This window comes from Panulirus ornatus, chromosome 52 (assembly GCF_036320965.1).
Source record: "Panulirus ornatus isolate Po-2019 chromosome 52, ASM3632096v1, whole genome shotgun sequence".
In the NCBI taxonomy this organism is placed as follows: domain Eukaryota; kingdom Metazoa; phylum Arthropoda; class Malacostraca; order Decapoda; family Palinuridae; genus Panulirus; species Panulirus ornatus.
This window is the reverse complement of record NC_092275.1, coordinates 1,785,423-1,800,071: the sequence shown is the minus strand read 5'-3', so window position 1 is coordinate 1,800,071 and position 14,649 is coordinate 1,785,423. Positions and strand designations below refer to the sequence as shown.

Below are 14,649 nucleotides of genomic sequence, written 5' to 3'. Positions count from 1 at the left end.
AAAAATACAATATAAACAATCAAAAATCAATATATTACAAGTGATAAGAAAAATACAATTTAAACAATCAAAAATCAATATATCACAAGTGATAAGAAAAATGCAATTCATGATCCAAACACAAGATGGACCCTATGGCGAACTAACCACCGGAACATTTATTCTAATTTGACCTGAAGTTTGCACCTACATATGATTATTGCTGCCTTTTCCTCTTCATATAATGCCTGTACCTTTGGCCTTCGATATAACATCAGTCAAGGACAGATGACAAACACGAAAGGCAAATACAACCTGATTACATAGAGAAACGAGTGAGCAAGTCTAGCCACCTAGCTGCCAAGGAGAGGAAATCTACGTTTCAGCAATTTAGTTCCAACTCCCAAAATCATATTAACATAAAAAACAAAAAATTAATAACTATAATTCTTGCAATACTTGGATGATAATCTGTATACCAAAGATAATGTTAGTGACATAATATGAGGATGGAAGATTTACATCATTCACCAAATCTATAAGAGAAAACGTAATGGTATATCAAGGGATACTACACAAAAAGAAAATTTTTTTTGAAGCTATAAAAAAGAAATTAATACATACCCTCCTCAAAATGGCAGGTTGACTCATGACTAGTAGGCATACGGGATAATGCATCAGCTACAATATTATCTTTCCCTCGTAAGTGTTGGATACCTGAATCATTATCTTGTAATATAAGTCTCCTACAGATTAACCTCTGATCAACATTCTTCATATTGTACAAAAACACGAGAGGATTATCATCCGAATCAACTAAAATTGGTTTTCCTAACCCTCTTAAACAAACTTCAATGTGCTGTAACCTCAAAATCAAAACTTAAGTTTCCTTTTCAACAGTCCTATATTTTCTCTGATAAGGATGAAACGTTTTAGAAAAATAACACATTGGATGATCAGCGCCTTGCTTCTCTTGCATTAACACTCCGTTGATACTGGCATCACTAAAGTCCACATATATCTTAAGTGGTTTTTTCATATTCTGAGGTGCATTAGATTTGAGCATCAACTAATATTTGTTTTATCTTAGCAAAAGCATCATTACAGTTGTCATCCCACATATATCATACCTTATTTGATAAGAGTGGAGGTGAATCATACGGTAGGTAAGATGGCGAGGGTTCCGGGAGTAGTGAAGAATGTGTCGAGAGGTCTTTACCTGGGAGGGCAAAACTGGATATGTTTGAGGACATAGTGAGAATAAGCAGTAAAAGGGTAAGAGAGAGGTGTGGTCAAGAAGAAAAAAAGAGTTTGCTTGAGAGAGCTGAAGAGGGTTAGCTGAAATGTTTTGGACATATGGGATGAATGAGTGAGAGGTTGTCAATGAGGATGTACGAATCAGTGTCAGAAGTGGAGGAACAAGGAAAAGGGAACCTAATTGTAGATGGAAAGATGGAGTGAAAAGGATTTTAATTTATCGAGTCTTTGACGTGCAGGAGGTTGAAAGACGTACACAGCATAGAGTGAATTGGAACTCTGTGATATACTGAGGTCGACGTGTTGTCAGTGGACTGAACTAGGGCATGTGAAGCGCCTGGAGAAACCACAGAAAGGCTGTGGGGTCTAGTTGACAGCAAGAAAATGCATGTGCGCGAGTTCCTGGCACTACCTCACTAACTCGCAAAATAGCAATCAAATATGAAAAAATGATATTATTATTATCATCATTATCATTATCATTATTATTATCATTATTGTTATTGTTATCATTATCATTAGTAGTAGTAGCAGTAGTAGTAGTAGTAGTTGTCGTGGTACTATCATTATTGCTATCATTAATATCATTATTATTATCATTATTATTATTATTATTACTATTATTATTATTATTATTATTATTGTTATTATTATTATTATCATTTATTATTATTATTATTATTATTATTATTATTATTATTATTATTATTATTATTATTATCATTATCATTATTATTATTATTATTATTATTATTATTATTATTATTATTATTATTGTCATTATTATCATTATTATTATTACTATTATTATCATTATTATTATTATCATTATTATTATTATTATCATTATTTTTATTATTATTATTATTATTATTATTATTATTATTATTATTATTATTATTATTATTATTATCATTATTATTATTATTATTATTATTATTATTATTATTATTATCATTATTATTATCATTATTGTTATTATCATCATTATTATTATTATTATTATTATTACTATATACAGAGAGAAACCGTGCAAACTTACTTGCTCACACACTCACATGCTCACCTACACATGTGCATACGCAGAAACGTATTTACATACACAAACACATGCGTGTACCACACATATATTCACTACGGAAATGAAGATTATATGTCTTCCTCAAATCTTGCGTTATGACAAACCATTATACATAACTTGCACATTATACCGGAAGATCAAAGAAGCGTTATGAACTAAGTTCTCCATTACATGTGTGTGATCACCCGGGTAGGAAGCCAAAGGCGGGTTAAAGCAGAGGGTCTTCAGGGACTCCGCCGGCACCTTCCAGGACTGCTGGGCAGCTCGAGGAAGCATCGCCAATGGGGATTTCGCTGCTATCTGTGATAGGATGACCATGAAGACGGCCATGTCATGGGATTTCAGGTACTTCGTTGAAATAAACCTTTTTAGTAATGTCTACAATATTGGCTGCGCTAAATGGGAGCGGGACTGTCCGATGAGAAGACATTTGGTAAACTTTCTGCGTCAAAGTTCGCCACACAATGTTACTCCGTTGGTTGATATATACCTCATAGCAAGATCAAAGATATAGGTCAATTATTCGCGCTCTTCATGATAACTAAGAATTAAAGTAAATATTTCTTAAGAATCTATAAAAAAGCAACTTTGTGTTCTGTTATCCTTGAATCTATTCCAGAATGTTCCGTATACCTAAAAAGAAATAAAGAAAAGAAAGAGTATAAACAAAATCATAAGTTGTGAGAAAATTTCAATGATAGTGGGAAATGATTTTAGAATCATCTTGAGCACCTGAAGATGATGTTCAAAATTTTCCGACTGATAATCATAACCTGACGTTGAAAGCCTTAATGACCTTGGCAGTGGAATTTCCTAAAGCCCAAACGATTCGTCAAACGAGGTCATTATGATGGAATACTGGGGTAAGCATAGTCAGATGTATCTTCTGTCTTTAAGAATAAATAGCCACTGGAAATCTCTAAGCAAAATACTCTTTTTTATAACTACCTTCCTCTGCTGAGACATATGAATCTTTGCAGTACAACCGGCCGGTGTCACCTGTATATCAGCCGTGAAAATGTCTACAGTAATGCCATTCTCTCCGTGGCCTTCAAGATCAACTCAACCTACCGTGCCAGAGCTGACCAGATGTAAGACTCAGATTTGCGTTATCCAGGTCTGAGCTTCACTCTCAACTATAATGGATTGCATATTACTAATGTGTCTTTGATCTAGAATCTAGAAACGTTAAATCATATTATTCCATAAGAATTTGAAGCCCTCTCCATTGAGTCAATAGAAATGCAGTACATTATACAAAGTCTCCAACACTGTTGAAGATGGAGAGTTAAATTTTCATTGAAGTGAAGTCCAGTTGCAACGACCTTCTATGGTAAATAAATGAGTGATTAGAGAGGCTGTATGTACTCTATGCATCGAATAGATTTGGAAGTGAATTTCACGATGATATCTTGACGTATATGTTTGCTTTTGTTACGTATATCCTGGGACATCTACGAGAAGCTTCTTATGTAGAAGGATACTTCCATCATCTTGCAGCATCCACACCGTCAGAGAGGCTGGTATGGTGGACAAGTGGATCCAGGAGCAAGTCACAAACACAAGCCAGTGTCTTCGCCCACCGAACTCTGACCGTAGGGAGGGCATCTCACCACTAAACTTCGAAGCTTTCTCTGGTCCACTTCTGTTGCTGATGGGAGGTATGGCTCAGTCATAGTACTTGTGTGATCCAAGTTGCCACTAATCCTAGTTCATGCGCAATGCTTGTTCTTCTTGAGAAGATGACGATAAGTCAAAGCTCATAGTTCATAAGTCTGTGTTATGCTGACTAGTGCTGTCAAACTCGGGACTGGCCATTACCATATAATTCCATTTGGTACTTTAGTCATCTTCAAGGATTCAGAGCTTAGACATTTGGTAAACTTATATAGATAGTAAATAGCCTCTGAAGATGGTTATCAGTTCAAGAAGAAATTAAGAACATTTACGATAAGAAAGATAGGAGAGATAAGGGCAGTCGTACCTGAGTACGTGGTCACAACAGGAGCTGTAACAGTTAGGGTGATTGCAATTGTCGCGAGAGCAGTAATTGTGATGACGATAACAGTAACATTAATTTTCCTCCTTCAACCTTCCATTTCAGGGGAGGCGTTGGGCATGCTGGTCTTCTTCATGGAACAATTATTTTGGTGGAAGACTGGCGATGACCAGAATATCTCGGATGAAGCTTAGGTACATTTCTCCAAAAGTACGCCCCTCTCTCTCTCTCTCTCTCTCTCTCTCTCTCTCTCTCTCTCTCTCTCTCTCTCTCTCTCTCTCTCTCTCTCTCTCTCTCTCTCTCTTGAAAATGTTGTTCAGAGGAACACCCGTAATATCTTCGAAATTAGGCTTGATCATCATTTAACACTGTCTGGTATTGAATAGTTCATTTGTTCACTCATCTTAAGGCAGTTCTATACCATGCTACCTCCTCAACCACTGATCTCGTCTTAGCCATACTGCAGTGACGTACCAACACTGACTAACCCATGTCACCTATTTTGAGACAGTAAGGAAGAATTATTTCATCATTTTTCTGCACCAGGAATATCATAGTATATTCAGTTAAATACCCTTGGAAAATATTCATTTGCCTATTTCAAGGTCTTTTTTTTATTGAATTGATATAATTGTGTATAAAAGACTGTGAATCTCAAATTAATGGAGAATATTATGTTAGAAAAATTGGCATATGACAATGACTAGCCCTCTTTCACCTGTATTAAGTAATCTTTATTTAAAAATTTAGTACCTACCATCAATTTTACTGTAAAAATTGAAAATAAATGGTGTTACCACTTTTAGATTGCATGATTCATAGACAAGGAAACAAGTTTAAGTTCAGTATATACAGAAAACCTACCAATGTATGATCATATATCCATTATTACTCAGCTCAACATGAGAGTTATAATATATATATATATATATATATATATATATATATATATATATATATATATATATATATATATATATATATATATATATATATATATATATATATATATATATATATATATATATAAGATACAAACTCTACATTCTTTTGCCTCTGTCGTAAGTGAGTATCATAGAGTTGTTATAACTTGTTATAGAAGGGTCTAACTAAGTGTAATGTTATCGAACAAATTGTCATAAAGGAAAGAGATCTCATGGTTTGAAATCTTACCTGGAATGTTAAACTCCTGTTCAATGTAAACTCATGTTCAATGTTAAATTCATGTTCAATGTTAAATTCATGTTCTTGTTAACGCATATGAGTTGTGCCTTTAGTGTGTTTATTTTTGTATGTTTCAATTCCTTTCATAATAAGTAGTTGTAATGCTGGTCTTTGATTCAGTCCCATAACTTTCAGATAATGTTATCCTGTGATGTAAAACATAACAAATCTAATGTCCTTGAAAGACAAGGACCAGTATAATATTTGTAATATATATATATATTATTGACGACCTTGCTAGAATAAGTATTGAGTTCGTAACGTATGAATTGGCGACCTTGCCAGGATAAGTATTGAGTTTGTAACATATAAACTGGCGACCTTGCCAGGATATTTCTCGCCTTAACGGAATGTCTTTCCTTGATTCGTTGATTATGCCGTTGACCAGCGACCCTGACGTTGACCAGTTCTGTCGATCTGAGCCCTCTCCCGAGGACATTAAATCTTTAACAAAGCATGAGTTGATGCTTGTTGCGGATAGGTTAAAATTGATTTATGCCAGGAGAAATAGTAAAGTAGAGTTGGAGACTTTAGTAAAGATAAATTTCGAACTTGACGCGGAGACGTTCAAAGGGCTTTGACGGTAGAGGGAGAACCAAAGGTCATGTAATCCCACCCGAATCTGCTACCTTGCTGGTAACTCATAAAAGCCAGGGGAAATACTTTCGGAAAGTAGAGTTTTGCTTTTACTGTTGCAAGACTGGGCACCAGGTGAAGAATTGCTGGGCTCGGGTGAAGGAATCCAGAGACTTTACCAAAAGTAGGCCGGTAAGTCTCTTCTCAACTTTAGGGCCACTTAGTAAAGTAGGTGAGGCTGTCCCTGCTCTTAGGAAAGTAAGCGGTTGCTAGGGTGTTAATCAATCTTTAGTTAAGGATCCGTTCCGTGGGAACTACAATGCGTTCCTGTCTGAGGGCTGTGTTAGTAGGTGTGGTGTACGACGAAAAGTGACCGTGTTACAGGATTCTGATGCTCTGCAGTCCCTGATGTTGGATGGCTTGGTGCCGCGAGGAGAGTTTGGAGACCGAGTCTTGCTAGATGGGCTGTCAGGTCCCAAGGAAGCCCCACTAGTCGATGTGAGGGTAGAAACAGATCTCTTCACTGGCCATGCTCTTGTAGGGGTTGTAGATAAGTTGCCTGTCTCAGGCGTGGACTTTGTGTTAGGCAATGACCTAGCAGTTGGGAAGATGAACCCAGTGCCGGTGTTACCTACGGAACCTGTGGAGTCCACGGAGGCAGCGCCGTGTACCTGAGGATTTAGCCGTTGAAACGAAGGAAGTAAAGACTAGCGAGAGGAAGCTCTGTGATACCCTCTCCACTCGTGTAGACTCCATTGAGACAGCGGACTTAAAGACTTCCTGAGAGTGAGTGAGACCAGCGAGAGGAAGCTGTGTGATACCCTCTCCCCTGGTGTAGACTCCGTTAAGACTGAGGATTTGTTTCGTGCCCATTCAAGAACGAAAACTCTCCCTGAAGATGAAATTAGTGAGGAGAAGCTGTGTGATACCTCCTGTGCTGGTCTCGAGTCCGTACGAGAATCAGTGGGTGAGACTGAGGATTTGGCTCGTGCCTATTCAAGAGAGACTCAGGAACGGAGGACTATATGGCCTGACAAACGATCTCGTTTGAGAAGGTTTGAGGCGGGCGACGAGGTGTTGCTTCTACTACCGCAACCAGGTCAACCCTTGGCTGCCCGGTTTCAGGGTCCCTACACCATTATCCGGAGTGTAGGAGACTCAAATTACCTTGTCTCTACCCGCGATGGGTGCAGATTTCGGAGATTATGCCACGTCAACATACTTAAACCATATTTCAGTCATGATCCTCCCCCTTTGGAACCGACGATGCCAGTCTGCATCAGCCAACCTCCAGCGGTATCCGTGTGTGACGAAGTTGACGACGTAGCTGCGAATGTCTCGGAGACCTGGTACTCGGGCGGAGGCGCGAACGGGAAGTGGAAGGCGAAACAGTCGCATCTGACGTAGGAACAACGTGTGCAGATGTCCGCCTTGCTGTCAAGGGATGCCCGACCTGTCAAATTGGCTCCGTATCGTGTGAGCCCACAGCGAGCGGCCATCCTTCGCACTGAGCTGAACTATATGTTTGAGCACGACCTGATTGAGCCATGTCAATCAGAGTGGAGCTCCCTTGTTACTCTCGTATCCAAGCCCGATGGGACTTATCGGTTCTGTATTGACTACCGCCGGGTTAATGAGGTGACAAGAACTGACAGTTATCCCCTGCCGCGAGTGGAAGATTGCATAGATCGCGTCGGCAATACTCGCTCCCTGTCAAAATTAGACCTCAGAGAAGGGTACTGGTAGATTAGATTGACGGAGAGAGCACAGGATATCAGCACCTCTGTAGTGCTAGGACAGACTTGTAAGTGAAAAGTGATGCCTTTTGGCATGAAGAATGCCCCTGCTACATTTCAACGACTTATGGACATCCTCATCAGAGAAATGCCTTGTTGTGTCGTCTACCTGGATGATATTGTGATATACAGTCAGAGTTGGGACGAACGTCTACAGAGACTTGACAACGTTCTAACGGCCTTGAATAAGGCTAACCTTGTTCTCAATTGGGACAAATGCAAGTTGTGAAGGCCAAGGTGCAATATTTGGATTATGTGATCGGTCAAGGTGAGCTAGCCCCACCGACTGCAAAGGTCCAGTCTTTATCCCAGATGACTGCCCCCCGATCTCGGAGAGAACTGAGACGTTTTATGGGTATGGTTGGGTACTATAGGATGTTCATTGTAAATTTTGCAATGCTCACAACCCCTCTGACAGATTTACTGAAGAAATATGTTAGATATATTTGGAATGAGCAGTGTGAGATAGCCTTTCATCAATCAAAATCCATACTTTGTAATAGTCCTATCTTGCAGGCTCTTGATTTAGATCAACCATTCAAGTTAGCTGTTGATGCCAGCAATGTGGGAGCCGGTGCTGTCCTCTTGCAGGAGGACGAGAACCATGTTCAGCACCCTGTAAGTTATTTTAGGAAGAAATTCAATCAAGCCCAAGGGAATTATTCCACCATTGAGAAGGAACTTTTGTCTTCAATATTAACATTGCATCATTTTAATGTTTATTTGTGTCCTTCAGGCAATGTCATCAGGGTGTATACTCACCACCACCCATTGAAATATGTTAACAAGTTCCTAGATAAGAATCAAAGGTTAACTAGGTGGGCCTTGTTCCTTCAAGAGTATGGTTTAGATATTCACCATATTGCTGGCGCACATAATGTATTAGCTGATTGTTTATTCCGCTCTCAAGGCGAGAAAATTCCTCTTCCAGGAATTTTCTCCTTTAAGGAGGTGGGTGTTACGAGCCTGTGTGTGCGTCTGACCACATGTTCATGTATATAACGTGTGTGTGTCCTTGTGTATGGTGTTCTTGTTATTTCTTAACAGGACGAGGATTGATGTCTTCCTCTGAGACTGGCTCGGAGCTTCTCTTCCCACCAATCATTAGGCTTAATAATTTTGTTTTGAAGCCAGATGGCGATCTGCCCTTGAGCACCCGCACCCTTATCAGAGGCGTGAGATTAAGTTGTTAGTCAGCTACGGGGTATGTCACCATCGTACAGGACATGTCATCGCTGCTGTCGTAAACAAGAGGACAAAGGAGGGTGAACTAGGCAGAATGTGCGACGGACTTTAGGATACTCCAACCAATCACAAGTGCTCCTAGTCCCATAGCCAATCAAGGGTAGCGTTGTATTAGCAGGGCGTACGCTCGTCTTTACATGTAATAAATACCCCTGACACCCGCTGAGATTCGATTTTCTCTCTCTCTAGTCCAGCGAGGTAAATGGTGTCCACCCAGTTGTAAGTCTGTTACCCGAGCGATGTGCGCGATACAAACTCTACATTGTTTTGCCTCTGCCGTAATTGAGTATCATAGAGTTATAATTTGTTGTAGAAGGGTCTAAGTGTAATGTTATCGAAGAAATTGTCATAAAGGAAAGAGATCTCCTGGTTTGAAATCTTACCTGGATTGTTAGACTCCTGTTCAGTGTAAACTCATGTTCAATGTTAAATTCATGTTCAATATCAAACTCATGTTCTTGTTAACGTAAATGCCTTGTGCCTTTAGTGTGTTTATCTTTGTACACTTCAATTCCTTTCATTATAAGTAGTTATAATGATGGTCTTTGATTCAATCCCATAACTTTCAGATAATGTTATCCTGTGATGTAAAACATAACAAATCTAATGTCCTTGCAAGACAAGGATCAGTATAGTATTTGTAACGTATATATGTTATTGGCGACCTTGCTAGAATAAGTATTGAGTTCGTAACTATATATATATATATATATATATATATATATATATATATATATATATATATAAAGATGTTCTGGAAGGAGGTAAATAAAGTGCGTAAGACAAGGGAGCAAATGGGAACTTCAGTGAAGGGCGCAAATGGGGAGGTGATAACAAGTAGTGGTGATGTGAGAAGGAGATGGAGTGAGTATTTTGAAGGTTTGTTGAATGTGTTTGATGATAGAGTGGCAGATATAGGGTGTTTTGGTCGAGGTGGTGTGCAAAGTGAGAGGGTTAGGGAAAATGATTTGGTAAACAGAGAAGAGGTAGTGAAAGCTTTGCGGAAGATGAAAGCCGGCAAGGCAGCAGGTTTGGATGGTATTGCAGTGGAATTTATGAAAAAAGGGGGTGACTGTATTGTTGACTGGTTGGTAAGGTTATTTAATGTATGTATGACTCATGGTGAGGTGCCTGAGGATTGGCGGAATGCGTGCATAGTGCCATTGTACAAAGGCAAAGGGGATAAGAGTGAGTGCTCAAATTACAGAGGTATAAGTTTGTTGAGTATTCCTGGTATATTATATGGGAGGGTATTGATTAAGAGGGTGAAGGCATGTACAGAGCATCAGATTGGGGAAGAGCAGTGTGGTTTCAGAAGTGGTAGAGGATGTGTGGATCATGTGTTTGCTTTGAAGAATGTATGTGAGAAATACTTAGAAAAGCAAATGGATTTGTATGTAGCATTTATGGATCTGGAGAAGGCATATGATAGAGTTGATAGAGATGCTCTGTGGAAGGTATTAAGAATATATGGTGTGGGAGGAAAGTTGTTAGAAGCAGTGAAAAGTTTTTATCGAGGATATAAGGCATGTGTACGTGTAGGAAGAGAGGAAAGTGATTGGTTCTCGGTGAATGTAGGTTTGCGGCAGGGGTGTGTGATGTCTCCATGGTTGTTTAATTTGTTTATGGATGGGGTTGTTAGGGAGGTAAATGCAAGAGTTTTGTAAAGAGGGGCAAGTATGAAGTCTGTTGGGGATGAGAGAGCTTGGAAAGTGAGTCAGTTGTTGTTCGCTGATGATACAGCGCTGGTGGCTGATTCATGTGAGAAACTGCAGAAGCTGGTGACTGAGTTTGGTAAAGTGTGTGGAAGAAGAAAGTTAAGAGTAAATGTGAATAAGAGCAAGGTTATTAGGTACAGTAGGGTTGAGGGTCAAGTCAATTGGGAGGTGAGTTTGAATGGAGAAAAACTGGAGGAAGTGAAGTGTTTTAGATATCTGGGAGTGGATCTGGCAGCGGATGGAACCATGGAAGCGGAAGTGGATCATAGGGTGGGGGAGGGGGCGAAAATTCTGGGGGCCTTGAAGAATGTGTGGAAGTCGAGAACATTATCTCGGAAAGCAAAAATGGGTATGTTTGAAGGAATAGTGGTTCCAACAATGTTGTATGGTTGCGAGGCGTGGGCTATGAATAGAGTTGTGCGCAGGAGGATGGATGTGCTGGAAATGAGATGTTTGAGGACAATGTGTGGTGTGAGGTGGTTTGATCGAGTGAGTAACGTAAGGGTAAGAGAGATGTGTGGAAATAAAAAGAGCGTGGTTGAGAGAGCAGAAGAGGGTGTTTTGAAGTGGTTTGGGCACATGGAGGGGATGAGTGAGGAAAGATTGACCAAGAGGATATATGTGTCGGAGGTGGAGGGAGCAAGGAGAAGAGGGAGACCAAATTGGAGGTGGAAAGATGGAGTGAAAAAGATTTTGTGTGATCGGGGCCTGAACATGCAGGAGGGTGAAAGGAGGGCAAGGAATAGAGTGAATTGGAGCGATGTGGTATACCGGGGTTGACGTGCTGTCAGTGGATTGAATCAAGGCATGTGAAGCGTCTGGGGTAAACCATGGAAAGCTGTGTAGGTATGTATATTTGCGTGTGTGGACGTATGTATATACATGTGTATGGGGGGGGTTGGGCCATTTCTTTCGTCTGTTTCCTTGCGCTACCTCGCAAACGCGGGAGACAGCGACAAAGTATAAAAATATATATATATATATATATATATATATATATATATATATATATATATATATATATATATATATATATATATATATATATATATATATATATATATATATATGTATATATATATATATACATATATATATATATATATATATATATATATATATATATATATATATATATTATTTAATTTATTATACTTTGTCGATCTCTCCCGCGTTAGCGACGAAGCGCAAGGAAACACGAAAAAATGGCCCAACCCACCCACAAACACAATGTATATACATACACGTCCACACACGCAAGTATACATACCAATACATCTCAACGTATACATATATATATACACACACAGACATATACATATATACACATGTACATAATTCATACTGGTTGCCCTTATTCATTTTCATCGCCACCCCACCACACATGAAATAACCGCCCCCTCCCCCTGCATATGCACGAGGTAGCGCTAGGAAAAGACAACAAAGGGTACATTCGTTCACACTCAGTCTCTAGGTCTCAGGTATAATGCACCGAAAACACAGCTCCCTTTCCACATCCAGGCCCCACAGAACTTTCCATGGTTTACCCCAAACGCTTCACATGCCCTGACTCATTCCAGTGACAGCACGTCGACCCCTGTATACCACACCGTTCCAATTCACTCTATTCCTTGCACGCCTTTCACCCTCCTGCATATTCAGGCCCCGATCGCTCAAAATCTTTTTCACCCCATCTTTCCACCTCGAATATGGTCTCCCACTTCTCGTTCCCTGCACCTCTGACACATGTATCCTCTTGGTCAATCTTTCCTCACTCATTCTCTCCATGTGACTAAACCACTTCAAAACACCCTTTTCTGCTCTCTCAACCACACTCTTTTTATTTCCACACATCTCACTTACCCTATTATTACTTACTCGATCAAACCACCTCACACGTCATATTGTCCTCAAACATCACACTTCCAGCACATCCACCCTCCTCCGCACAACTCTATCTATAGCTCACGCCTCGCAACCATATAACATTGTTGGAACCAATATTTCTTCAAACATACCCATTTTTGCTTTCCAAGATAACGTTCTCGACTTCCACACATTCTTCAAGGCTCCCTGAACTTTTGCCCCCTCCCCCACCCTATTATTCACTTCTGCTTCCATGGTTCCATCCGCTGCCAAATCCACTCCCACATATCTAAAACACACTTTTTCTCTATTCAAACATACCTCCCAATTAACTTGTCCCTCAACCCTACTGTACCTAATAACCTTGCTCTTATTCACATTTACTCTCAGCTTTCCTCTTTCACACACTTTACCAAACTCAGTCACCAGCTTCTGCAGTCTCTCACACGAATCAGCCACCAGCGCTGTATCATTACCGAACAACAACTGAATCACTTCCCAAGCTCTCTCATCAACAACAGACTGCATACTTGCCATTCTGTCCAAAACTCTTGCATTCACCTCCCTAGCAACCCCATCCATAAACAAATTAAACAACCATGGAGACATCACGCACCCCTGCCGCAAACCAACATTCACTGAGAACCAATCATTTTCCTCTCTTCCTACACGTACACATGCCTTACATCCTCGATAAAAACTTTTCAATGCTTTTAACAACTTACCTCCCATACCATATATTCTTAATACCTTTCAAGGAGCATCTGTATCAACTCTATTATCTGCCTTCTCCACATCCATAGATGCTACATTCAAATCCATTTGTTTTTCTAAGTATTTCTCATATACATTTTTCAAAGCAAACACCTGATCCAGATCCTCTACCACTTCTGAAACCACACTGCTCTTCCCCAATCTGATACTCTGTTTATGCCTTCACCCTCTCAATCATTACCCTCCCATATGATTTCCCAGGAGTACTCAACAAACTTATAGGTCTGTAATTTGAGCACTCACTTTTATCCCCTTTGCCTTTGTACAATGGCACTATGCAAGCATTCCGCCAATCCGCAGGCACCTTACAATGAGTCATACATACATTAAACAACCTTACCAACCAGTCGGCAATACAGTCACCCCCTTTTTTAATAAATTCCACTGCAATACCATCCAAACCTGCTGCCTTGCTGGCTTTCATCTTCCGCCAAGCTTTTACTCTGTTTACCAAATCTTTATTCCTAACCCTCTCACTTTGCACATCACCTCGACCAAAACACCCTATATCTGCCTTTCTATCAACAAACATATCTAACAAACCTTCAAAATACTCACTCCTCCTTCTCACATCACCACTACTTGTTATCACCTCTCCATTTGTCCCCTTCATTAATGTTCCCACTTGCTCCCTTGTCTTACGCACTTTATTTACCTCCTTCCAAAACATCTTTTTATTCTCCCTAAAATTTAATGATGCTCTCCCACCCCAACTCTCATTTGCTCTCTTTTTTACCTCTTGCACCTTTCTCTTGACCTCCTGCCTCTTTCTTTTATACATCTCCCACTCATTTGCATTATTTCCCTTCAAAAATCGTCCAAATGCCCATCTTCTCTTTCACTAATAATCTTACTTCTTCATCCCACCATTCAATACCTTTTCTAATCTGCCCACCTCCCACGCCTCTCATGCCACAAGCATCTTATGCACAAGCCATCACTGCTTCCTTAAATACATCCCATTCCTCCACCACTCCCTTTACGTTTTTTTTTTCTCACGTTTTTCCATTCTCTACTCAGTCTCTCCTGGTACTTCCTCACACAAGTTTCCTTCCCAAGCTCACTTACTCTCACCACTCTTTTGTAGAAAACCTCTACAAATCTTCACCTTTGCCTCCACAAGATAAGGATGAG

General features: G+C 39.8%; 1 protein-coding gene across 1 annotated transcript in view; it reads left to right on the top strand.

The window, feature by feature from the left end:
- The window catches only part of LOC139764957 (glutamate receptor-like), a 14,743-nt gene extending 10,748 nt beyond the window's left edge, over window positions 1-3,995 (top strand). Inside the window, exons 6-8 of the mRNA XM_071692014.1 lie at window positions 2,511-2,662; window positions 3,298-3,408; window positions 3,818-3,995. Of these exons, the coding sequence (XP_071548115.1) occupies window positions 2,511-2,662; window positions 3,298-3,408; window positions 3,818-3,995 (441 nt within the window). The remainder of the gene's footprint in view (window positions 1-2,510; window positions 2,663-3,297; window positions 3,409-3,817) is intronic.
- The last annotated feature ends 10,654 nt before the right edge of the window (window positions 3,996-14,649 follow it).